A 24571-nucleotide genomic window follows, 5' to 3' on the forward strand; every position below is an offset into this window, starting at 1 on the left:
ACCAAATTATTTACATTTATACACTAATCAAATATTTACAAAGCCATACAAAAAAGAGAGAAAAACAAAAAAAATATTCCCATCATATGGAGAACTATTTAGTGGAAGAACTCTGAAGTTATCCATATTTTACACTAATATTTCAGATTATACCGTAAATTAGAATACCAATGAGAACTGCAATTTACTTTGATCTGATTGGCTCCACTAATTATTACACTGTAAGATATGCATAATATATTCTGATATTGTATATTTTTTCTTACCATACTCTCCTACAGCTTCGTCTGACATTCCTGGAAGCAAGTTGAGATTATAGCGATCTCTCATTTTATCTCCAGGTCTGTTTCGCGTCCAGAATTTACTGCCAATGAAAGTAAAGTTACAGAGAATAGCAGAGTTAGGGGAATGGACACTGTCCTCTGCTGCAAAGACAGAAAGTACCCAAGGTTGTATTGCCTGCCGGGCACAAAGGTTAAGGACATCAGTTTGGGGCTGGAGAGGTTGTTGGAGTGGTAGGGGATGGATTCAATTGCATGGATGTTGTAGGCATGAATGCCTTAGGTAGGACAAATAACGAGGTTCTGATGAGTGATTATGAGTAGCTTAGGGCAAAATTGAAAAGTAGAACCACAAGGGTGATAAACAATGGATTATTATCCAAGCCACCAGCAATTTGGTTTGGATGTTAATAGTCTAGGTGTTATAGTCCTTGATTATGTTGGCAATTTTTCCAAGGCAGCATGAACTGTAGATGGAGTAGACGGTGAGGCTAGTTTGTGTGATGGACTGGGCTGCATCTATAATTATCTGCAATTTCTTACGGTCTTAGGCAGAGCAGTTTCAAACCAATAGGATGGCTTCAATAGAAATTGATAAGCGTTGTTGGAGACCATCCAAATTTTCTCAGTAGTTTGAGGAAATAAAGGCTTTTTGGATGTAAAGTAAATGATTGGATTGTGATATTTGTGCTCAGGAACTTGAAGCTCTCAATCATCTATGCTTCAGCAATGTTGATGCTAACTGGGGTGTGTAAACCACCCCGTTTCCTGAAAACATGTAGGTAAGAGATTTAAAATAAATAGGAGAGTGGGCAGTGGACCTTGCAATAGCTCAGGAACAGGGATGTTTTATAAGAGAAAATGAGAGGGCAGTGGCATGGGAGAATGAGATTATTGACAAGCAAAGTGTGACAGACTGGGTACAGGCAGAAAATATGCAGCACAGAGCAAAGCCAAAGTTAGTAAAAAACTGTAAAATACCAAAACTTGACTTGTGTGTAGCATTTGCATGGAGATAGACGTTGATAGCAGGAGAAAGAAGTTATGTTTGAAAGGAACTGAAATTGTCATGGGAGGATTTAATCTATAGATTGATTGGACAAACCATGCAGGCAAGGGTACCTTGGAAGAAAAATTGTAGAGATTTGTGTCCTTTTGTGGATTAACCAATTTGTGGCTATTAGCATGCTGACGGAGGACCACAAATTACAAAGGTTTTCGATCTTTTGAAAATAAACAATCTTTAATTCTGCCTGACCTTCTGAGTATTTCTAGCATGTTTTATTTTTCTTAGTCAAACTATTCAATGGTCAGTCAACAACTTATTAGCAAGTTATTAAGCAGTGGATTACATCAGTATCATGAGATTCCCTGATGTTTTTATTCAGATGAAGTATACCTGGTGTGATCATTGGATCCTGAACAAAGTATGTGCCCAAGTGGGTGCCAGGCTAGACTCCAAATCATTCCTTCATGAGCCATCTCCATTCCTCCAACCTCCTTCTCAACACTGCAATCAGATACATCCATAAACAGAATCAGATCAGTTCAAATACAATGGTAGAACATACATCAGATCAGCATTAAAAAAAGGTCTTCATTAAGCCTTGCACAAAACACGAACTGAAAAGACGTTGACTGTAAGATTAGATTTTGTCTTCTCGCAGGTTGATGAAAAAATGGCTACAAAATCTTCAGATGCCGGCTGGAAAAATTATACATGGGCCTGTTTTTTCACCAAACAAGTAGCAATGTTACAACATTTTGAGATTTTAAAAATCAAGTCTGCAATTTATCCCATCAGATAAAGCATAAAAAGTTTAATTTGACACCTAATTCACTTTCATATCTTCAGTATTAAAAAGGTTATGGCCATTTTCATATTCTAAAATTAGCATCTTGTTTCCCTATTGCTTTTCCATTGACTTAACTCAAAAGCTGTGATTGAGGACAGTCTAAATCCCATAACTTTCTTACAAATTAAGAGAACTGAATGAAATTTTCAGTTATTATAGATTGAAGCATTCTGAAACAAATACGAAACAATCTTACTTGGATGATCTGAAATTAAAGCATATAATTAGTTAGTTACCTAATTGTAGCTAATTACAAAATTCAATTACTACATCTTAAAAACAATTTGTTAAGAAAAGGTTAACATTTTTCAATAGCCTAAGTGTCCAAATAACATTCACACAAGAATTCACAATATAACATGATTTTAAAATCTCATTGTCATGAATTTATAGGCCAAATGGAAGGAATTTAATGTTTAATTCCCGTAAATTAAGGGGCAACTTAATCATCTTACAAGTGGGTTTCTGTGGAACGCGATCAATTGGAACGTTGTGGTTGCAGTGAATTTGAACCCCATATCGGCAGGAAAAACACTGCCGGTTCGTATGGGGCCAAAATCACATTTTCGCCAATGAAATTTTGATTAAAGTCATCCTAAGAAGCAAGTTTATGTGTAAAATACACGACTTACCTTATCCCCTACATGAGATCTGTCCCGTTGTAGGTGATGACGGCATAAGGAGTAGCTTTTTATTCTACTCCAGGGATTAAATTGTCCCGCGATTTTTAAAGAACCTTCCGAGAACGGAAGTTGGAACGATTTTTCTGCAGCAGCTGAACAGCTTGAGAAAGTTTGACTCCGACAGGCAGGAGAAATTGGCATTTTAATCCCGCAGTGGGATAGTGGCAGAACTGCAGCGCCACTGAAGGTGAGTATTGTAACATCGCTAAAACAAGTCAAAGTCAGACAGCATGGAAACAAGCCCTTTTGGCCAAACGTGTCTACGCTGACTAGGTTTGATAGTTGTTTGCCCATGCTTGGCCTTTATTCTCCAAACCTTTCTTATCCATAAAGTCAGAAGGACAAAAACAATCAGATGGTATTTTACTCACCCAACATGCCAGAAGAGCAATGAGCCATCAGATCCCCCACTGGCAAATAATCCCTCATGCACTGGATGCCAACCCACAGCTATAAACAGACAGAAGTCAGGAGTTAAAGAGAGGACAGACTTAAATCACTTTGTAATATGTTTGACTGTACTGTAAACATTTTCTAAGCAAAAAGTATTGCTGACTATTCCTAATTAATCCACGCTTAAGAATTCCCTCCAATAACTTTCCCACCATTAACAGCAAGCTCACAAGTCTGTAGTTCCCTGGCTTGTCCTTGCTGCCCTTCTTAAATGACAGTACAACATTAGCCACCTATGGCAGTCACAAAAAGCTGGAGTAACTCAGCGGGACAGGCATCATCACCCATTCCTTCTCTCCAGAGATGCTGCCTGTCCTGCTTAGTTACTCCAGCATTTAGTGTCTACCTTCGATTTAAACCAGCATCTTCAGTTCTACACATTAGCCACCTATGGGTGGCTAAATAGGTCATACTTATTCAGTTGGGGTTCCACATCAACAACAAATTGTCTTATTTTTTTAAATTATTGTCAGAAATGGTACAGCTCAAGTTTCTATTTTATTTCAGATTTTCAGAAACTGTAAAACTTTGTTTTACAAGTAAATGTATTAGTTTTAAGTACAATGGTCTAATCGGGTATTAGTCATCACTAGAGCCAGGATGATTAGGCGCTAAAAAACTCTGAAATAGGCAGGCAAAAAGGCATAATAAAATTACAAAAAAGGCACGAAAAAGGCATTTAATGACAAAAAAAGGCATAAAAAGGCATGTATTTCCACCATCAAAATATGGTTAAAAATGATAATAGGTATTCTACATTAAATGACCAAAGTTGCCTGGTTGCACATATTTACTAACATTTTTTTCCAAAGAATCTGATGTTAAACTATGCCACCAGTCAGACAGAATATGCTTCAGTTGTGAAAAACTTCTTTCTACCTCAGCTGAAATCACTGGTGCATACCCGAAACAAGCAACCAAATCTATATTCATGTCAATATCTTGTGCATTACAACTACCTTTGAGAACTTTAGCTATGTTTTGTATTTCTTCAAGATCTTTGTTAGCTAAAATCACTCTCTCACATTTTCCTTGTATGTCTTTACCTACATCGCCAGGAATTTTACGGATATTTTATCAGTTACTTTGTTGAAAACCTGCAAGTTATTCACTAATGTTTCACTACGTTTCTCAAGGGAAGTGGTAGTTTGTGGGAAGTTTGCAAAATTGGAAGCAATAAACACAAGATTACGCTGGAGGGACTTTTTCTGCATGATTTCACCAACGATCCTGACTGCAGCAGATTCTTCTTCTTCAAAACAATTGACTATTTATTTTTAATGTTTTCAAAATTTGTAGCATAGTAGAGTACAGCAGAAAGCCATGTACCCCATCTAGTCAAAACGGGCTGAGGAGGTAGCGGAATCTCGGGTGCCATTTCCTTGAACAACTGCACAAGTGACAGTGCTTTGAGGAAGATTTTCTTGACATTGGAAACTAGACGATCGACATTTGGAAACAAGCTACGTATGTGCTCGGCAATTCCATGAAGTCCTTGCACTAAGCATGTCAAATGCAACATTTTGGGGAATAAAACTTTAAGAGCACGAGCAGCTTTTTTCATGTACGGAGCTGTATCAGTCACAAACAGAAGAACATTTTCGTGTTTTATACCTTCTGGCCAAAGTATAGCAAGTGAAGATGTAAACAACTGAGCAATAGTGGAGCTGTTTGACTCCTCCAATACTTCCGATGTCAACAAATACTTCTTTGATGGTTGACCTGCCTCCAGTGTACCGATGACCGCATTGGCAATATATCTCCCCACAGCATTGGTTGTCTCATCAGGAGATCCATATTTTGTTGCAAGCAACTTCATCTCTAATATTCTGCACAACAATGTTGAAGTTGCTGTCATCATCATTTTTCCGTAATGAATCGCTCAGTACATGTTCCTCTGTGTATTTCTCTAAAAAACCTCAGAGATTTGTTTTCCAATTTCCACAGTGGATGGATTTCCAGCATCGATGAATGCCTTGCACAGATCACTCGAAAACTCAGATTTGTGACTGGAGCCAGCAGTAAATGTAGTGAGGAGACAAGCTTGGTATTTTGCTTGGGTAATCTACACCCCAACATTGACTTCTCTAATTTTAGATAGCCCTTGTCTTCTCCCTCCTCCCCCTCACCCTTCCCAGCTCTTCTACTAGTCCTACTGACTCAGCCTCTTTCTTTCTTTTTCCTGCCCCTCTCACATCAGTCTGAAGAATGGTCCCGACCGAAAATGTCGCCTATTCCTTATCGCCATAGATGTTGCCTCACCCGCTGAGTTTCTCCAGCATTTTTTGTCTACCTTCGATTTTTCCAACATCTGCAGTTCTTTCTTAAATTGATCTTGGAGAAGGCTGAACCTGTGGGCAGCGGCACAAACGAATGAACGACCAATGGTGGCGCACTCGGTTTTGCCCCGGTGGTGGAAATTTTCTTGTAAGTTATACTATGTTAACACGTTAATAATAACCTATTAATATTAAAGTGTTAATATAGAAAACATCATTGTAATCACGGTACAACTAGAGAAAATAGCACGACCTTTTAGCAAAATGGCAAAAAAAGGCTGATTTAGGCACTCATTATCTTGGTGAAATCATCAAAAAAGGCATGAAAAGGCATTTATGGCAAAATCCTGGCTCTCGTCGTCACCATTAAGCATTAACAGATTATCATGGGAAATTCACAGGCTTTCTGACAATGGAAAGGAGCTTTCAGGGATTTATTAATTCCATGGGTGCCTCAGCATTGGTTCCAGTGCCCTGGAGACTTTTCCTATCTTTGCCACTGTCTTGAGCCCAGCTTCCAAGTATGGAGAAAAAGCACAAAGAGGAAAGTTTACATCTGCACAGATACTGGAACAATATCCATAACTATCTTACTAATTTTTGGAATTAGTCTGTCTGTTTCTGATTTCAGTGTACATACAGGGGTGAAGAGTAAAGCTTAGTAATAGGGATGGACAAACTAGTGGTGGGGTGGGGGGGAGAAGCATTTTACGTTTAGACTTCCCTCTCCTCTTAAAAACGCTGTGTTCATTCACCTGATTGATGCCCCCTTCAAAATAGCCGTGGCTAAATTTTAATAGACAAAATTTGTTCTTTGAAATACCATGCTTGGGCTCTCTTATCAACTGGTAATTTCACAAAAGAATATTTAAGATTTTCAATATATTGATTTCCTCTCTCATCTTTCTTAAAAAGCAGAATGGTGTGCATAATTATCTAATCTAAATTGTCTTGGAAGGACATTTGACTTTGTTCAGATGCCCATGGATCTGGACAAATGCACCAAAATGCTTGTTGCATCCTTGAGAACTGACAGAATTCTAGATTGAGATTTTACGATTGTTGCCTGACTGCAATCCAAGGATATGTGCATACTGTCCCGAGATCTTGGAAATGGCAATGACTACTTACCTGTAGCCTCTTTTTTGTGTCCTCTGAAAACCTGTAACTCATCCTTTAAGTTCCGAATGTCAAACATTTTGCAGAGATGATCACGTGATGCCGTAAGAAGCCAGTTCCCATTCTGATTCCATTTAACTTCCATCACTGTGTTCTTGTGAGCATGACTGGGAAGAATTGTCACAATCAACATAAAGCAATGGGCTCCTTTATGGAGCAATCATAAAATAATCTCATTGTCCTGCTTACAATCTTCCTGGCTTCTAACACATGTCTAATTGTTAAATATGATTACTTTGCCCTAACCAAATTAGACTCTGTCAATAAAAGCATTCTACACTTCAACATCCAGAAATTTTGCCTAATGTCTTTTCTCATTGCCTGATATTTTTACGTTGCTTTCTGCAACCTCAAGAAAGAATACTTTCCCACTTTATGGAATTCCAAAATGTAAACAAAGTACTATTAAATCTCCTCTCTCATTTTTTTACATGTGCCATCATTTCAACTCTCCCCCTATAAGGTTATCATGCTGAGGAATCGTGTCATGTCTGATGTCCTTTAAACTGTGCTCAAAACTACAAGATTATTTAAAATTAATCCCAGTAAATTTTGTTAGACCCTATTTAGAAAATATAGTGCACTGCACTAAGTTCAACATTTGAAAAGATATAGCTGACCTCGCCACTCATTTTGTTCTTTTACCTGCAGCCATGTATAAGTAAAATAGAAACCTAAGAGATAGCAGACGCTGAAATCGTGAGCAAAAAAAGCAAACTGCTGGAGGAAATCAGCAGGTCAAGCAACATCTGTGACGGGAAAATACATGACATTTCTTCTATTGGAGAAGAGTCCTGACCTGAAATGTCATCTGTCCATTTCCCTCCACAGATGCAACCTAACCTCCTCCTGCACTTTTTTTTTTGCTCATAAATAATATTATGTATATTATTTATTATATAAAATGCTGGACCCAACAACACCGTATATTGCAAAAAAATAATCTGCAGGGGGAACAGAAGTGCCCAGATGACACAAAACGTCATCCATCCATTTCCCTCCATGCTACCCGAGTTACTCCACCAGTTCACTTTTGCTGCTGCATCTGCAGTCTCTTGAGGCATCATATCTAGCTCCCTATTAATATCCGAGTTATTTTAGAATTATTGCCATCGGAAAGAACACAACTTAGTAGTGGATGTTGCTAATTTAGAATACTTTTTATCCTTGCTCCCCAGGGAAGAGATACAAAATGCGTAAGTGAGTGACTATATCTTGGCAGCAGTTTGTGATTACAGGTATTCATGAGCTCCTTTAGCGCTTAGACTGATCATGACTGATTTGAAACTTTCCCTTTCAAATGAGGATTACAGCAACTCTGGTCCACCCATTAAAACCAATCAACAAGAAGTGCTTTGGCCTCTGACCACAATAGGTCACAGCTTGGCAGTGCAGAATCCATTACAGAGAATAGTTATTTTCTTTTGTCTTTATTTTATCTTGGCTAGCTGAGACTCCATGAAATTAAGATTTGAAATTACTGTCAAGTGAAATTACTTTCTCTGTGTTAGTTTAAGTAAATTAATCCCATCAGTTTAAGTAGTCCAGGGTACACAAATACTGTAGATATTGTCCACATTGAAACATCATGACTTACAGTGTTGCAAGACTCTGACCCGTCTTAGGATCCCAGAATTTGATTGGCTGTTGGCTGTCTTTACTTCCAGATACAACCAATCCTTTGGTCGGATGCCAGTCTACACACTTCACATCAGCACCATGTCCTAGTGGGAGCACAAACACAATTGAGTATTATTCAGAATAAACTATTCCATAATCTTCTCATTAAATTGCATTTTGAACTCGCTCATCAATCTGCATGGACAGAAATCAACCAATTCTTAGCAAGTCACTTGTTCACCCCAAAACAACTCAAGGTGAGAAAAAACTTTTTCACCCAGAGTTGTGAATTGATGGAATTTCCTGCCACAGAGGGCAGTGGAGGCCAAATCACTGGATGGATTTAAGAGAGAGTTAGATAGAGCTCTAGGGGCTAGTGGAGTCAAGGGAAATGGGGAGAAGGCAGGCACGGGTTATTGATAGGGGACGATCAGCCATGATCACAATGAATGGCGGTGCTGGCTCGAAGGGCCGAATGGCCTCCTCCTACACATATTTTCTATGTTTCTATGTTTCTATCCTTTGCACGTGAGTAAACTACTTTAACCCCAGCAGCAGACAGCCCCGTTATATTAACAATGCACTCAACTAATGCACAATATGTGTAGCCCATCTTCGTACTCAGCTCAGTAAGCAAATACACTTCCTCTCAACAATGTAGATGTTTACAGCAAAGCAACATGCGATAACTTGGTTCTGAAAATGTTGACCCTATCTTACACCAACATATAACCACTCCACAAAATCTAACCAAGTTCACTGAACTCTTCGTTAAGTAGGTAACGGAATTATTCACTAAAAATTTACTTTGAAATCAGTCGGAAAGAGGTCCTGACTCATCCATCCGGCAGTTATTTAAAGTTAGAGGCACAAGAAGTATCGCAGATGCTCCATTTAAACAGAATGAATGGTCTATTGTGAAAAATCAGTTTGCTCCATACTAGATTTAGGAAACATAATTTATAAATCTCACTTCATGTTTGAGGTACTTGCCTAGTCGGCTCCAAACCAGAGAATCTGCGAGCGTAGCACAGACCTCTGACAAAATAGTGTTAGTTTTCTGCTTTCACCATTGCCTCCATGTGATTTTACTGCCCTTTTCAAACACTGTAAAGCAATTAATACCTTTACTAACTAAATAATAGCAACAGCACTAACTGATCTACTCACACCAGAAATTCTACATTTGATTATGTTCAAACATGCAAAATACTGGTGTCCTAATTCCTACCATGACCTGCACATTTATTCTTTGATTTCTATAAATCAAGGGCTTCCAACCCGACGTTAGTGTTTCCAGCACCATCCTCCCTGGTTACCCAAGCTACAGCATCTACAAAGCTCCAATCCCTGCAGAATTGGAGTATCGACAAGTAATCACATCATTTGTCATTGCAGTTTTAGACGATTTCCATTGGTCTCAATCCTTCAGTTAATTTCCTTGATTTCATTCCATGCTATCCAACTTTTCCATTTTCCATCTGCTGTCATCTGTACCCAGACCACTTGCTACCCAGTGTTCATCTGCGCTTGATGCTCTACAACTAGTGGCAGAGTGTTGTGTATTTCTCACCACCTTGAAAGGCACTATAATTTTCCTCTGAATTTATACTTTCCTTACCAACCACTACCAAAATCATTTTGACATTCAATTTAACAAAATTAAACAACTTAATTTTGACCGCATCTTTCATGTTCCTATATTCAATTAATTACTTTTGAATGAAGAAAGTGCATGAACCAATTTGCACACCACACCCCTCTCCAGCCATTCCCCACATTCAGCGGTGTCAATCAGCTTTAGGGAAGTTATTGAGGTAGAAACATTGGTCAGAATCATCTCCCCTGTTCTTCTTTGAGTAAAGAACTTTTAATATCCATTTGAGCGCAGATTGATTCTTGGGTATAACAATTCATCTGAAAGATGGCATCCCCAACAGAAGATTATCTCAGTACTGCACTGGAGAACCTGCCTTGATTAAATTCCAGTGGATGGACTTGGACCCAGAACTTTCTGATTTCAAAACAATCCGATTCACTACCAGAAAAGTGTAAACTGCTCTGCAACATTTACAACTGTTGTTGAGAACACAAATTAGTTAAACATTTTCACTATCTTTACTCCTAATTTGGAGCTAATAAATCATTTAATTAACAGCATGCAGCACTTTTACCCTTTGGTGGCAGAGAAAAATGTATTGAATAGAAATGGAAGAATTAGAAAGCAAGGGAAAAATGCATGGTAGATATTTGTGGTTAATTTTGCAGTTGGAAGGGCAACCATGAATGGTGCACCAATAGAAGGCAATTAGTCATATGCCGGGGTCGCATTGTAATTTTAAAAGCCACTATATTGCCCCATTGCTTTGCCCATGGTGTAAGCAGTCCTTTGCAAGTAGATGTCAACAAAAACAAGGCTCAATGATTTGGCTGGGCTTTACATTAATAAAACTGTAATTTAATCCACGAGACAAGACTACTAAGGGGAAATTAAGTTAGGCTTTGTAGAATTGAGGAACAGTTCCAAGATAATGATTAATTGACCTCTCTATGTGAACAGTTGATGTAAATTTTAAAGCTTTTAATTTTTTTTTAAAACAAATGATATTTAAAGTCAAGGTGGAATTACTTTTAACATATATTGAAAGCAAGTTGAGATGACATTTTAATAAGTGATATTTGCTGCGACGAAACGCAGTTTAAAAATATTTTTATCCGATGTCATTACTTGAAATGGAGCAAAAGATATGTCAGTTATACACAGACAAACTGGGCACTTATAACGCACAGATATTACCAAGGGGCAATTCTCATATCTCTGGTCCTTCCCTTTTTCTACACCTTTTTTTTGCTATCTCAAGGGGTAGGTTAGTAACTAATATGCATTACAAATCAACAGGCTTCCACAGCTATTTTGATCACACCTCCACCAGTCAGCTTCCCTACTTGTTTTGGTGAGATTTCCCACACCAGTGCTCTAAGATTTTTTATTTTTTTATTTTTTTTACCCATGGCATCCATTACATTTGATAGGGGTCTTTTATTGCATCTGAACCACTTACACAGTTCTGCTCACCAACTCTTCTCCCATCCACAGGTGGGAAAGATCTTTGGCAGTCCTCACATTCCACCTTCCCAGCTTCCATATTCAATAAATACTGTTGACACACAACATCAACTACAGGGAAAGGTTTATGGCAGATGTACTAACTGAGTACTTGGCATCTCCAGTTGCCAATGGAGATACAGCATCCAAAGTAACAGTAACTGGAAATTGTCATTATTGGATGATAGCATTTGAAAAAGAACGGTACAAGAAAAGATTTAAGTCATCAGGTCTGAATGGAATGCATCTAGGCAAATGTGGACGTGAAAAGTGGAAAATACATACAGTGCCCTCCATAATGTTTGGGACAAAGGCCAGTCATTTATTTATTTGCCTCTGCACTCCACAATTTGGGATTTGTAATAGAAAAAAAAAATCATATGGTTAAAGTGCACATTGTCAAATTTTAATATAAGCCATTTTTACACATTTTAGTTTCACCATGTAGAAATTACAGCAGTGTTGACACATAGTCCCCCCCATTTCAGGGCATCATAATGTTTGGGACACAGCAATGTCATATAAATGAAAGTAGTCATGTTTAGTATTTTGTTGCATATCCTTTGCGTGCAATGACTGCTTGAAGTCTGCGATTCATGGATATCACCAGTTGCTGGGTGTCTTCTCTGGTGATGCTCTGCCAGGCCTGTATTGCAGCCATCTTTAGCTTATGCTTGTATTGGGGGGGATTGGCCCCTTCAGTTTTCTCTTCAGCATATAAAAGGCATGCTAAATTGGGTTCAGATGGGGTGATTGACTTGGCCACTCAAGAATTGACCATTTTTTACGTTGAAAAACTCATTTGTTGTTTTAGCAGTGTGTTTGGGATCATTGTCTGATTGTAGAATGAACCACCAGCCAATGAGTTTTGAGGCATTTGTTTGAACTTGAGCAGATAGGATGTGTCTATACACTTCAGCATTCATTATGCTACTACCATCAGAAGTTGTATCATCAATGAAGATAAGTGAGCCAGTACCTTCAGCAGCCATACATGCCCAGGCTATAACACCCCCACCACCATGTTTCACAGATTAGGTGGTATGCTTTGGATCTTGGGCAGTTTCTTCTCTCCTCCATACTTTGCTCTTGCCTTCACTCTGATATGTTAATCTTCATCTCATCTGTCCACAAGACCGTTTTCCAGAACTGTGGTTGCTTTTTATGTACTTCTTGGAAAACTGTAACCTGGCCATCCTATTTTTCTAGCTAACCAGTGGTTTGCATCTTGCAGCGTTCCTTGGTATTTCTGTTCATGAAGTCTTCTGTGGACAGTGATCATTGACAAATCCACACCTGACTCTTGAAGAGTGGTTCCGATCTTTCGGCCAGGTGTTTGGGGATTTTTCTTTATTATAGAGAATTATTCTGACATCTGTGGAGGTCTTCCTTGGCCTGCCAGTCCCTTTGCAATTAGTAAGCTCACCAGTGCACTCTTTCTTCTTAATGATGTTCCAAACAGTTGATTTTGGTAAGTCTTAGGTTTGTCTGATGTCTCTAACAGTTTTTTGTAAGTTTCAGCCATAGAGGGAGTACAGAGAAGGTTCACCAGACTGATTCCTGGGATGTCAGGACTTCCATATGAAGAAAGACTAGATAGACTCGGTTTGTACTCGCTAGAATTTAGAAGGTTGAGGGGGGGATCTTATAGAAAGTTACAAAATTCTTAAGGGGTTGGACAGGCTAGATGCAGGAAGATTGTTTCCGATGTTGGGGAAGTCCAGAACAAGGGGTCACAGTTTAAGGATAAGGGGGAAATATTTTAGGACCGAGATGAGGAAAACATTTTTCACACAGAGAGTGGTGAATCTCTGGAATTCTCTGCCACAGAAGGTAGTTGAGGCCAGTTTGTTGGCTATATTTACGAGGGAGTTAGATGTGGCCCTTGCGGCTAAAGGGATCAGGGGGTAAGGAGAGAAGGCAGGTACAGGATACTGAGTTGGATGATCAGCCATGATCATATTGAATGGTGGTGCAGGCTCGAAGGGCCGAATGGCCTACTCCTGCACCTATTTTCTATGTTTCTCTATGTTTCTCAGTCTCATAATGGCTTCTTTGACTACATTGGCATAACTTTGGTCCTTTGATGTTGATAAACAGCAATAAAAGTTTCCAAATGTGATGGAAAGACTGGAGGAAAGATTCGGTGCTGAGAGCTCTCTTATGCCTGCATTAAGGAGGCAATTAAACACACCTGTACAATTACAAACACCTGTGTAGCCATGTGTCCCAAACATCACGGTGCCCTGAAATGGGGGGGACTATGTATAAACACGGGTATAATTTCGGCATTTAATAAAATCTGACAATGTGCACTTTAACCACATGTAATTTTTTCTATTACAAATCTCAAATTGTGGAGTACAGAGGTAAATAAATAAATGATGGGTCTGTCCCAAACATTATGGAGGGCACTGTAGATACTGGACAAAAAGTTGAAACATTGAAAATATATCTTTATGCAAAATTAATTTAAGGATAAACTCATCAACTACAGACATTATTTTTGTGTGTTAAGAAGCAAAGGATTGATGAAGCTAATCCAGATAACGTACATTTGGACTTCCAAGATTTGCTAGTGTGCCTTGCAATAGACTTGTCAGCAAGTCAGAATATCCTAAAATACAAGGTGCAGTGCCAACAGGAATATAACAGTGAGTGGTAAGAAACAGAGTTATGGTTCAACAATCATTTGTCAAACCTGATGAAGATACAATGGTCTTCCCCTGCACCACCACTTTTATTGATATATTAATGGCTTGGAGATGTATGGCTTCAAAATGTGCAGTTGATGTGGAACTTGGAAATAAAGTGTGTGGAGAATAATGAAAAAAAGTCAGATAATCAAACTGCTGGAGTGGGTTAGCGTGGGGCAGATATAATTTAACGGAAAAGAGTGCAAAATGTCACATTTTAATAAGAACAACATGGAGAGACAATAAAAGCTGAAGGATGGAAGTCAAAGTTCCAAAGTTGCCACAATGTTAAGAAAGGTTGTTTTCTCCAATGTTTTCGATCTACAATTTATTTGGTATACATCATTGGATCAGCAGAGAAAATGTATCAAAAACAACAGTATATTTAAAACAAATAGAAGAATAGACTTGGTACTAAGTATAGCCTGGTAACACAGTAGAAGCAAGAATAAGGGGTAAGCCATTTAGAATGGAGACAAGGGAACACTTTTTTCCCCACAGTTGTAAGTCTGTGGAATTCTCTGCCTCAGAGGGCAGTGGAGGCCGGTTCTCTGGATACTTTCAAGAGAGAGCTAGATAGGGCTCTTAAAGATAGCGGAGTCAAGGGATATGGGGAGAAGGCTGGAACGGGGTACTGATTGGGGATGATCAGCCATGATCACATTGAATGGCGGTGCTGGCTCGAAGGGCCTACTCCTGCATCTATTGTCCATTGTCTAAGTGTGCACCCATGTTGATTGCATGAGGACCTTAGAACCATACTATAGGGAGGAGCAGTTGGAACATAAAAAAAAACAAAATAGGAAGAGAAAGTTTAGAAATATAAATAAAATATACACTAAGTAAGCAGTCAGTGATGGTCAATCGCATGTTCGGACTGGGAACAGCCTTGCAGACTCGACAGCTTTCCAGCAAATTCAGCTGATCAGCATTTCTAACATTTACATATCATATTTCTAGCATTCAATTTTTTTCCTTTTATAAAACTTAAGGTAATTATTCTACTTTATCCCCACACACCTTCTTAAACTGAATCTTTAATTAAATCATCTGTGTACAAGGAAGGATTTCAGACGCAATGTTTAATGCATTAGTGAATTAAGAGAGATAAGGCTAATGAGAAAGGACATGCTCAATTAAACACTTAAAATCTATAGAATACTGTTTGAATTATACCTGGTAGCATGAAGCACAAAGCGCTGAAGGAGCTCAGCATATCTGGAGGGAATGGACAGATAGCATTTCAGATCGGTACCCATCCGAAGAAGCATCAGGGAACATTGTCTGTCCATTCCCTCCACTGATGCTGCCTGACCTGCTGAGCTCCTCCAGCAATTTGTGCTTTGCGCAAGATGACAGCACATGCAATTTATCGTGTCTCCGTATAACTGGCAGTGCATTGACCTACTGTGTCACTGTGCAGCAATGAGTGCTATTATTTTTTATCTACAATGTGCAGTAATCATAAACAAGAATGAAACTATAAATATATCCTTTGTGGAACAAAATTAAAGGAATGTAAGTGAAAGACATATATAAAGCATCTTTCATAACTTAAAAGTAAATGGGAAAATCTCCAGCTGGGACCAAGAGCAGTGAACCCTTGAATTCCACAGGGTGGTAGCATATTCGTGATTCCTATTGCTCGATCTGCCTTGGGCTGGATTTGGGTTTGGGTGAATGTGTTTATTTCGTGGCTTGCATAAATTAATTGAGAATAATTCCATAACATTTAATTTATTAAGGAAACCCAAGTTGAACTGTTACAGACCTGAGCACTGCCTTACAGTGAAAATAATTAGATAGTTTGTCAATGTGGACAAGCAAAAGCAAGATTACACACTTCAAAAGACAGCCAAAGCACACAATACGCCTCTTATTTTGGAATGGATGAAAGTAGGTATTTGTAAGATTGCCCAAACCCAAATCCAGCCCAAGGCACATCGAGCAATAGGAATCACGAATATGCTACCAACGTCAGAGTTATAAAATCGCACTTTAATTGAAAAAACACTCCCTTCCATTGTGAAATTGGGGAAAGATCATTAATAGTGAAGTGTTGTTGACCAATCACAAAGATGAGAAAAGTTTCATTGATAAAACAAGTTTGTTGTGGATATGGCGGTTGAAACCAGTAACCTGTTCAAATTGACGCTAATGCATGAATAAAAACAATGGTGCCTAGCAAGGATGAGTTTTAGTTGCAACTGCTCACATCCATAAATTATTTAGATAATAGGATACAGTCATGTGTTAATGCTTGACAATAAGGAAAAGCTAGGTGGTGTTGTAACCAGTGTAGATAAAACTTTACACTCAATATAAAAGCCATCAATTTTGCAATTCCAGTCTTTTTTAAATGCGCTAGATTAGAAGATCAAAAAGCCTTGAGGTCCAAAATTAGGAGAAATCCCCCAAAAAGGCTAGTTAATACTATGACAAACTTTTGAAGATAAATTAGAATGTATAAAAATCTTACTAAAAATACAGATCTTCAAATACTTGATCATGGAATAATGAAAAGGCAAAATTAATCAACAAATAAATAAGAAGTATTGCAGAATGCAATATCGTTAAGACATGCACTTTTCCTCAATTTTTGATGAGGATGGATTAGAGCAAGTGGATCAGAGAACTTCCCCGCAGTTCTACTTCAGCTTAAGTTTGTGATGACAGGTTGTAGGTGATACATGTTGGAAATAGGTTGCTGGAACAAATGGTCATTTTCATTCCATTCTGCTTCGCTGTAACTTGGCACTGTCTTTTTTTCCAGTATTAGTATGAAATTCTATGACCATTAAAGGAGCCCTGACTTTCTATTTAAAAATGGAAAAGAACCAGACATGTACAGAAACACTTTAAGGAACTTTCTGATAACCTGAACCTAAACCGACCTGCTTTCCATTTGGTTCTTTGGATACTGATTGAAACTTTTTAATCATAGCAAACATTTGCAAAGAGACGGTTGGTTGCCTAAAAACAGATCATTCTGCTATAACGCAAGTCGCATTCCTAAGAAATCTTGCGTTATAGAAAATAGCGTTATAAAAAACAACTGTGTTAATTAACAAAAGGAAGGTAGGGGTTCGAGAGTTCGACTTAATAAAAAGATAATATATTTAAATGTCAACATTGTTTTTCATTTTATTTAAATTTAATTATAAAAGTTATTTATCTCACAGGATTTTCAAAAATAAAGATCTTTATTACTAGATATAATTTATTTTTTGATGCTGCAAGCTAAAAGTACTAAGGCTGTATGTTACATTGCTTAACAGAGTATCATTGCACGTGTCAATTGAAGCAACTGTTTGACAATTTCAGTGTCCTCTTGTGGTGAAACGAGCAGCTGTGTTCTTCAGGGCCAATGGTATCTGATTGCTGCAGGGAGGTTATATGGAAATTATTTTTGCTCCTGAGAGTATTTTTCACAAAACAGCTTTTATTTCTACTGGTTAACTTCCATAAGAACTTTTGAACAATTTTCTAGATTCCGGTTGAAAACGCGTTATAATCAATTTGGGCAGCATAATGGTGTTGTTTATGCAGGTCGAAGATGTCACCTCATTAAAACTAGCTGCCACCAAGGTTCACAAGAAAATTAAGTTTATATGAAAAATCCTCAACTGTCTGCGTATCCATTGAAACTGGATTAATTCATGCCACTTGCCAGTATATGAAATTAATTCAAATAATTTAGTAAATTTAGTAAACCTCAAACATGTTATAATTTGCATGTTTATAATCTAAGCTGCTATAGAGTTTGAATAGAAAACAAAGGGAAGAACATTCCTTATGTGATTTATCAATAATTGAATGCTGATAAAAGAAAACACCTTTGTCATTGGAACATGGTATGAACTGGAATGACATCACTCCTTCTTAAATAGTATTTCATAAACTTTCCCCGATTTGATTACTTGATTATTATTTTTGACGTGGAGGTCAAACAAATAAGCAATAAAATGATGTCACAAAGGAAATCAACATAAGGATTCCGTTGAGACGAAAGTGGAAAACAAGCGGAAAATGAATAACAATCTCACAGTGCCCTCCATAATGTTTGGGACAAAGACCCATCATTTATTTATTTGCCTCTGTACTCCACAATTCTAGATACGTAATAGAAAAAAAAAATCACATGTGGTTAAAGTGCACATTGTCAGATTTTATTAAAGGCCATTTTTATACATTTTAGTTTCACCATGTAGAAATTACAGCAGTGTTTATACATTGTCCCCCCCATTTCAGGGCACCATAATGTTTGGGACACATGGCTTCACAGGCGTTTGTAATTGCTCAGGTGTGTTTAATTGCCTCTTTAATGCTGGCATAAGAGAATTCTCAGCACCTAGTCTTTCCTCCAGTCTTTCCATCACTGCTGGAAACCTTTATTGCTGTTTATCAACATGAGGTCCAAAGTTGTGCCAATGAAAGTTATATAAGCCATTATGAGACTGAGAAACAAGAATAAAACTGTTAAGAGACATCAGCCAAAACTTAGGCTTACCAAAATCAACTGTTTGGAACATCATTGTGAGAGAGAGTAAGAGAGAGCGAGAGAGAGTACTGGTGACATTATTAATCGCAAAGGGACTGGCAGGCCAAGGAAGACCTCCACAGCTGATGACAGAAGAATTCTCTCTATAATAAAGAAAAATCCCCAAACACCTGTCCGACAGATCAGAAACACTCTTCAGGAGTCAGGTGTAGATTTGTCAATGACCACTGTCCGCAGACTTCATGAACAGAAATACAGAGGCTGCACTAGAAGATGCAAATCACTGGTTAACCAGAAAAATTGGATGGCCGAGTGACAGTTTGCAAAGAAGTCCTTAAAAGAGCAACCACATTTCTGGGAAAAAAGGTCTTGTGGACAGATGAGACAAAGATTAACTTATATCAGAGTGATGGCAAGAGCAAAGTGTGGAGGAGAGAAGGAACTGCCCAAACGCCAAAGCATACCACCTCATCTGTGAAACACGGTGGCGGGGGTGTTATGGCCTGGGCATGTATGGTTGCAGATGGTACTGGCTCACTTATCTTCAATGATGATACAACTGCTGATGATAGTAGCAAGATGAATTCTGAAGTGTATAGACACATCCTATCTGCTCAAGTTCAAACAAATGCCTCAAAACTCATTGGCCGGCGATTCATTCTACAGCAAGCCAATGATCCCAAAAAAATCTACTAAAGCAACAAAGGAGTGGCTGCAATACAGGCCTATACTCCACAATTCCAAATTGTGGAGTACAGAGGCAAATAAATAAGTGATGGATCTTTGTCCCAAACATTATGGAGGGCACTGTAAATATCTAAATTGACCCACTGACTAAAGTTAATTGAGTGTTATTTTTATTTGCCAATTATATAGGACCAGAGGTTATATGCCAATTATATAGGACTGGAGCAGGAAAAATGTTCCCAATGTTGGGGAGTCCAGAACCAGAGACCACAGTCTAAGAATAAAGGGGAGGCCATTTAAAACTGAGATGAGAAACAACTTTTTCACTCAGAGTTGTGATTTTGTGGAATTCTCTGCCACAGAAGGCGGTGGAGGCCAATTCACTGGATTAATTTAAAAGAGAGTTAGATAGAGCTCCAAGGGCTAGCGGAATCAAGGGATACAGAGAGAAGGCAGGCATGGGTTACTGATTGTGGATGATCAGCCATGATCACAATGAATGGCAGTGTAGTCTCGAAGGGCCAAATGGCCTCCTCCTGCATCTATTTTCTATGTTTCTATGTCAGAGCTATTACTGCTCTAGCAGCAATGACCGAACTAGAACACAATCTGCAAGTACTGGCAGACTGAGAAACTGGAACATTAAATTATTTAATCGCCATTTGGATCCATACCATTTGTACAAGAGGCCCATCAAGATAAATTGCTTGGAGACTACAAATATTTTAATTCTGTTATCATTCAGTGCATCGAGTTGGACAGCTGGGATGTTCAGTTCTATAAGGGTTTGACAGATACAGGAAAGAATGAATGAAGCGCATGTTAAATGATGCAGTTCTGACAAAGGGTCTTCGACCTGAAACGTTAACTATTTCTCTTCCCGCAGATACAGCCTAACCTCCTTTCCACCATTATTATTTTAGATTTCCAGTGGATTGATTTTTAATTGGTAGGCGGCTGTAGCAGCAAATCCTGCGACTATTAAATAAGCCATCAGACTGGGTTACTTTCTCCACCGGGAAAGTGAAGTTCTTCTTTCAAACAAGTTACACCTTTTCAAGTTACAAAACTTTCCAATATTGGCCAGTCCTGTTGGGAGCCAACTAGCATGATTGTTGTATTCAAGCCACATTCTGAAGACTCATGCTACCATGCTTTTGAGGTGTGATAGATCCTTTAATTTCTAATTACAAAGCTAGTTGATACTTAAGAGCAATGCAAGCTTGATTCAAAGCAAAGCTCAAAACAGAGCTGAAAATATCATCAGCAGGTCAATTTCCAGGAACTTAAACTAATAGCAATGTGGAAGTGGTCTTTATCACAAGGATTAGTCAGATTAAAAAAAAACAATCAATTTGACAGAGGATTACTGCCCTTAACTCAAGAATTAATACAAAAAAAGTTCAGCCAATACTTAAAAGTAAATTATAATATGATAATGCACTGGTATTAATTTAGGACTTCAATTTCTAAGCTGGTTCAGATATATTGTTATTTAATTGGGCAGAATCTCTTGCTATTTCTCCATAGCCCTGTAAAATATTTTTCATGTGCATCCCCAGAAATTAAGATTACAAAAGGTGGTGGACACAGACCCGGTGTATCACTGGTACTGACCTACCCAACATTGAAGCGATCTATAAGAGATGCTGCCTCAAAAGGCAATCAGCAGACCCACAGCACCCTGGCTGCGCTCTCATTTCAGACCATCGGGAAGGAAGTATTGGAGTTTAAAAACCATGACCACCAGGTTCAAAAATAGCTACTTCCCAAAAACGATCAGACTCTTGAACACTACAAAACACTAAATCAACTATGAACTATGGACTGTCTTTGGTTACACTAAAAACTTTGGGAAGTTTTAAAACTTGTATTGGGGTTATTAATTTATTGACATTTTTCTTACTATATGTTATCTGTCAGCACTGTGTTTACAGGCCTGTTCGGCTGCTGCAAGCAAGAATTTAATTGTTCTGTTGTCAGTACGTATGGCAATTAAACATTCAACTCTAATTCCCTTTGAAAGTTGCTATTTCATTTGCATCCACCACTCTTTCAGGCAGTACATTCCCATAATAGTTCAAACCCTTCTTGGTCCTAAATGTTCTTCACTGGTCCTTTTGTTAATTATTTTATACCATGGCTTCTCCTGATTCCCAAAGAAAGTTGCCAGTGTTTTAGTATAATGTTTTAATTTCATTCATTTATAAAATTATATTTTAAAAACATTACTTGTTCATTTATTTAACCACCATTTATGGAATCGTGCTTTATGTAAACTCTTTAAATTTTATCTGCCCATAATTATGTGGGTGGGATTCATATGCAGTCGGAGACATGTTTGCGGCTGGGATTCTCACGCAGACGCCCTAGTAATTAGTTTAGTTTAGTTTGAAGAAGCATGGAGGAGCGGTCACAGCTTTCCACCATGCACGAGTTTGGCTACGAGTAAGATCAAAATGTACTTAAACAAGAAGTTTGGATGAATAACTTACTGTTTTTACTACTGCAATAAAGAAACTATTAATTAAGACTGTGTTTTGGAAGATTTATCTTTCTACGGCATTTTATGTCTCGTGGACAGCTCGTGAATGCCTATCGATAATCTCCAAACCCGCTCATAGTGACAGAAGAATCCTTGAAACGATATAAAAATCTGTCACTACACCAGTAGTAATTATACTTTGGATGTACTTCATTGTCTGAGCTGCAATACCGTGCCATCTGAGTGGCTGTGGTTGAGAAATACCTTGTAGAAAACCACCCTTCTTTAACTAAAGTAAAGATACATTGACACTTACTTTACATCTATAATTTTGTAAAGCCGGAAAATCATTGTTTTTAAGGATTTTTAACAAAACCACCCAAAAATATCATGAAATACAATACTTTATTGCCTTCTAAACTCTTAGGAATATAATTTCAGTAATGAAAGAAACAGCTGTACATTTTAATTTGGTCAACATCTGTTGAGAATTGTATTAACAGTACGATTCCCACTAAGAGGTCTATTTTCGATTTCCCTTTCATAAAGTTCTTCATGTTCAGCGCATTTTATCTATTAAGGTTGCAACTCTTAGAAGTGCTACTTTTTTCTCCTGTTTCAAATTATTTTGTTTTGATCTGCATGATCCAAATATTACATGTACAAAATTGATTATGTATTTGCAAAGAAGTGCTGTAATTTAATCAAATAACTCTCCTGGAATGAAATGTAATAAAAAGCTATGGTTTAGAAGTACATTTAACAAATCATTGAAGTTGGAAGCTGACATCTGAGATTCGACAGTCTGTAACAGCGCAGAATGGATTTTAATATAAAAAGCTAGCAGATAGAGTCAGAATCTGAGTCAAAAGGTTACATGGCATGGAAAGCGACCTTTCGGCCCAACGATCCTATGCCCGCCAAGTTGCCTTCCTGAGCTAGTCCCATCAGCCCATATACCTCTCAACTTTTCCACAAACGTTTTAATTCTAATAGTCGGAAAGTGTGTGGAATTATCATGGGTTGGTTAGATCTATTTTAAACAAGACCAAGTATCATTCCCAGAGCTAATTTCTCACAATATAAAATAATTTTATACTTTAGGCTTGCGTTTCGAAAGCAATTTATCTGTGCTGTAAATATGAAGGTCCAAGAGAGAACTAAAGTCCATTATTCGGTCAATTCATTTATGGTGTGCATCAACGTTAGAAGAAAAAGAATTGCAATAGAATCAATATACTGCTCCCACTACTTTATGTTGTGCCAGGGCTGAGAACAAAAAGTTATGATTTCTTTCCATGCAAATTGGAGCGCGATCACAAAGATTGACGGACACATCATTATCAAATGATAATGGATGGAACACAGTTGACCCACATTAATGCCGAGGAGTGAAAACCACGGCCTCCTTGTGGAAGTTCAGTGCTGAACCACTGAAGACGGCATCAGCAATAAGGAAAGTCTCTGCAGATTTGTCGTTAACTTAAAAAAAGCACATAATCATGCCAGACAAGACAATTTTTTTAAATCTAGATTTTCCAGAGAAAGGTATGGTACAGATGGAAGAGAAAGTAATTATAAAATAGAGAACAGGGGATGCAGGAAAAAAACCCCACAAAAATAAAAAAAACAATGGAACAAAAATTGCAGTTTGAATAGACTGAATGACTGGAGTCTGATGAGTGCAAAATGAAAGTTGGGATACTCTACAATTCCCACCTCTGTATACAGTTGAGGTTTAAATTCTAAACTGGATTACTGCACGTATGCTGGATTTTGTCTGAAAAAAATCAAGGCCAAGAACCATCTAAAAATATACAAATGGCTAGGTCATAAGAACTGATTCTAAATAGTCCTGGCTTGTCAACATCATGCAATATGCAAATCTGAGGAAGGCAAGGTCGCAAGTAATCATGACCATCGTCAAGTGATTTGAATCAATAGTAATTTGGGGAAAAAACGCCAGTTTAACTAATGGAACTGGTTGGTACTGTCGTAATGTCTGCCCTATTCTATTGTACTATGTGATTAATAAGATAACAGTATTCAAAATGGGTTTCTAAGTAAAAACATGTTTTTCCGTTTGCTTATTCTGTGTTACATGGTACAACACATAATTCATGCATGAAGTCATCTAAATGTGTCAAGAGCACCGAGCTGTTCTGTAGTGCGAGGCTAACTGGAATACATTTGTTTTTGGTTTATTCACAGCTGATCAGTTCTACCTAGGAGGAAGTGGTCAGAGCAAATTTTAAAAAGATTAACTTGTGGGGAATATTGTGGACTGATTAAAAGACTGAAGTGAAAAACAATTTATCACATACATTAAGAGAATAGTCTCCAAAAAATTTACCGGCAGAAATAAGGGATGATGATTTGCTCTTTAGGATTACATGTGCGGCAGTTCAGTGTTACAAGGATGTTTCGAGCATTAACACTCTGCTGCCCCCCAGTGCCCATTTTACTGCACATCAGATATTCAATCTTAGCCAACAGCATAGATGTTTATTAGGAGGCTAACGTAATAATCAGTCACCAGCTCAAAAACAAGCCCTTCGGCCCTCTATGTCTGTGTCAAACATCAAGCACCAATATCTAAACAACATTTTAGCACACTTCCAAAAGTGACTAGACTGTAATGAAGGACAATCTTGTTTTGTACTTTCCCAACTGAAGGATACGGGGCAATTGTGCAACATGCAAAAATCAGTTTGGTGAAATCTTGAATTTAGATTAAAATAAGTC

The 24571-nt window shown here is 38.0% G+C and overlaps 1 protein-coding gene across 3 annotated transcripts in view; it reads right to left on the reverse strand.

Annotated features, from left to right (window-relative positions):
* wdr33 (WD repeat domain 33) overlaps positions 1–24571 on the reverse strand; it is a 98621-nt gene that overhangs the window by 24782 nt on the left and 49268 nt on the right. For all 3 annotated transcript variants that reach the window (XM_055645990.1, XM_055645991.1, XM_055645988.1), the window contains exons 8-12: positions 8329–8455; positions 6684–6838; positions 3192–3270; positions 1681–1791; positions 267–364 (exon numbers count right to left, since the gene is read on the reverse strand). In XM_055645990.1, coding sequence (XP_055501965.1) covers positions 267–364; positions 1681–1791; positions 3192–3270; positions 6684–6838; positions 8329–8455 — 570 coding nt within the window. The remainder of the gene's footprint in view (positions 1–266; positions 365–1680; positions 1792–3191; positions 3271–6683; positions 6839–8328; positions 8456–24571) is intronic.

Source organism: Leucoraja erinacea, chromosome 14 (assembly GCF_028641065.1).
Source record: "Leucoraja erinacea ecotype New England chromosome 14, Leri_hhj_1, whole genome shotgun sequence".
NCBI classification, from domain to species: Eukaryota; Metazoa; Chordata; class Chondrichthyes; order Rajiformes; family Rajidae; genus Leucoraja; species Leucoraja erinaceus.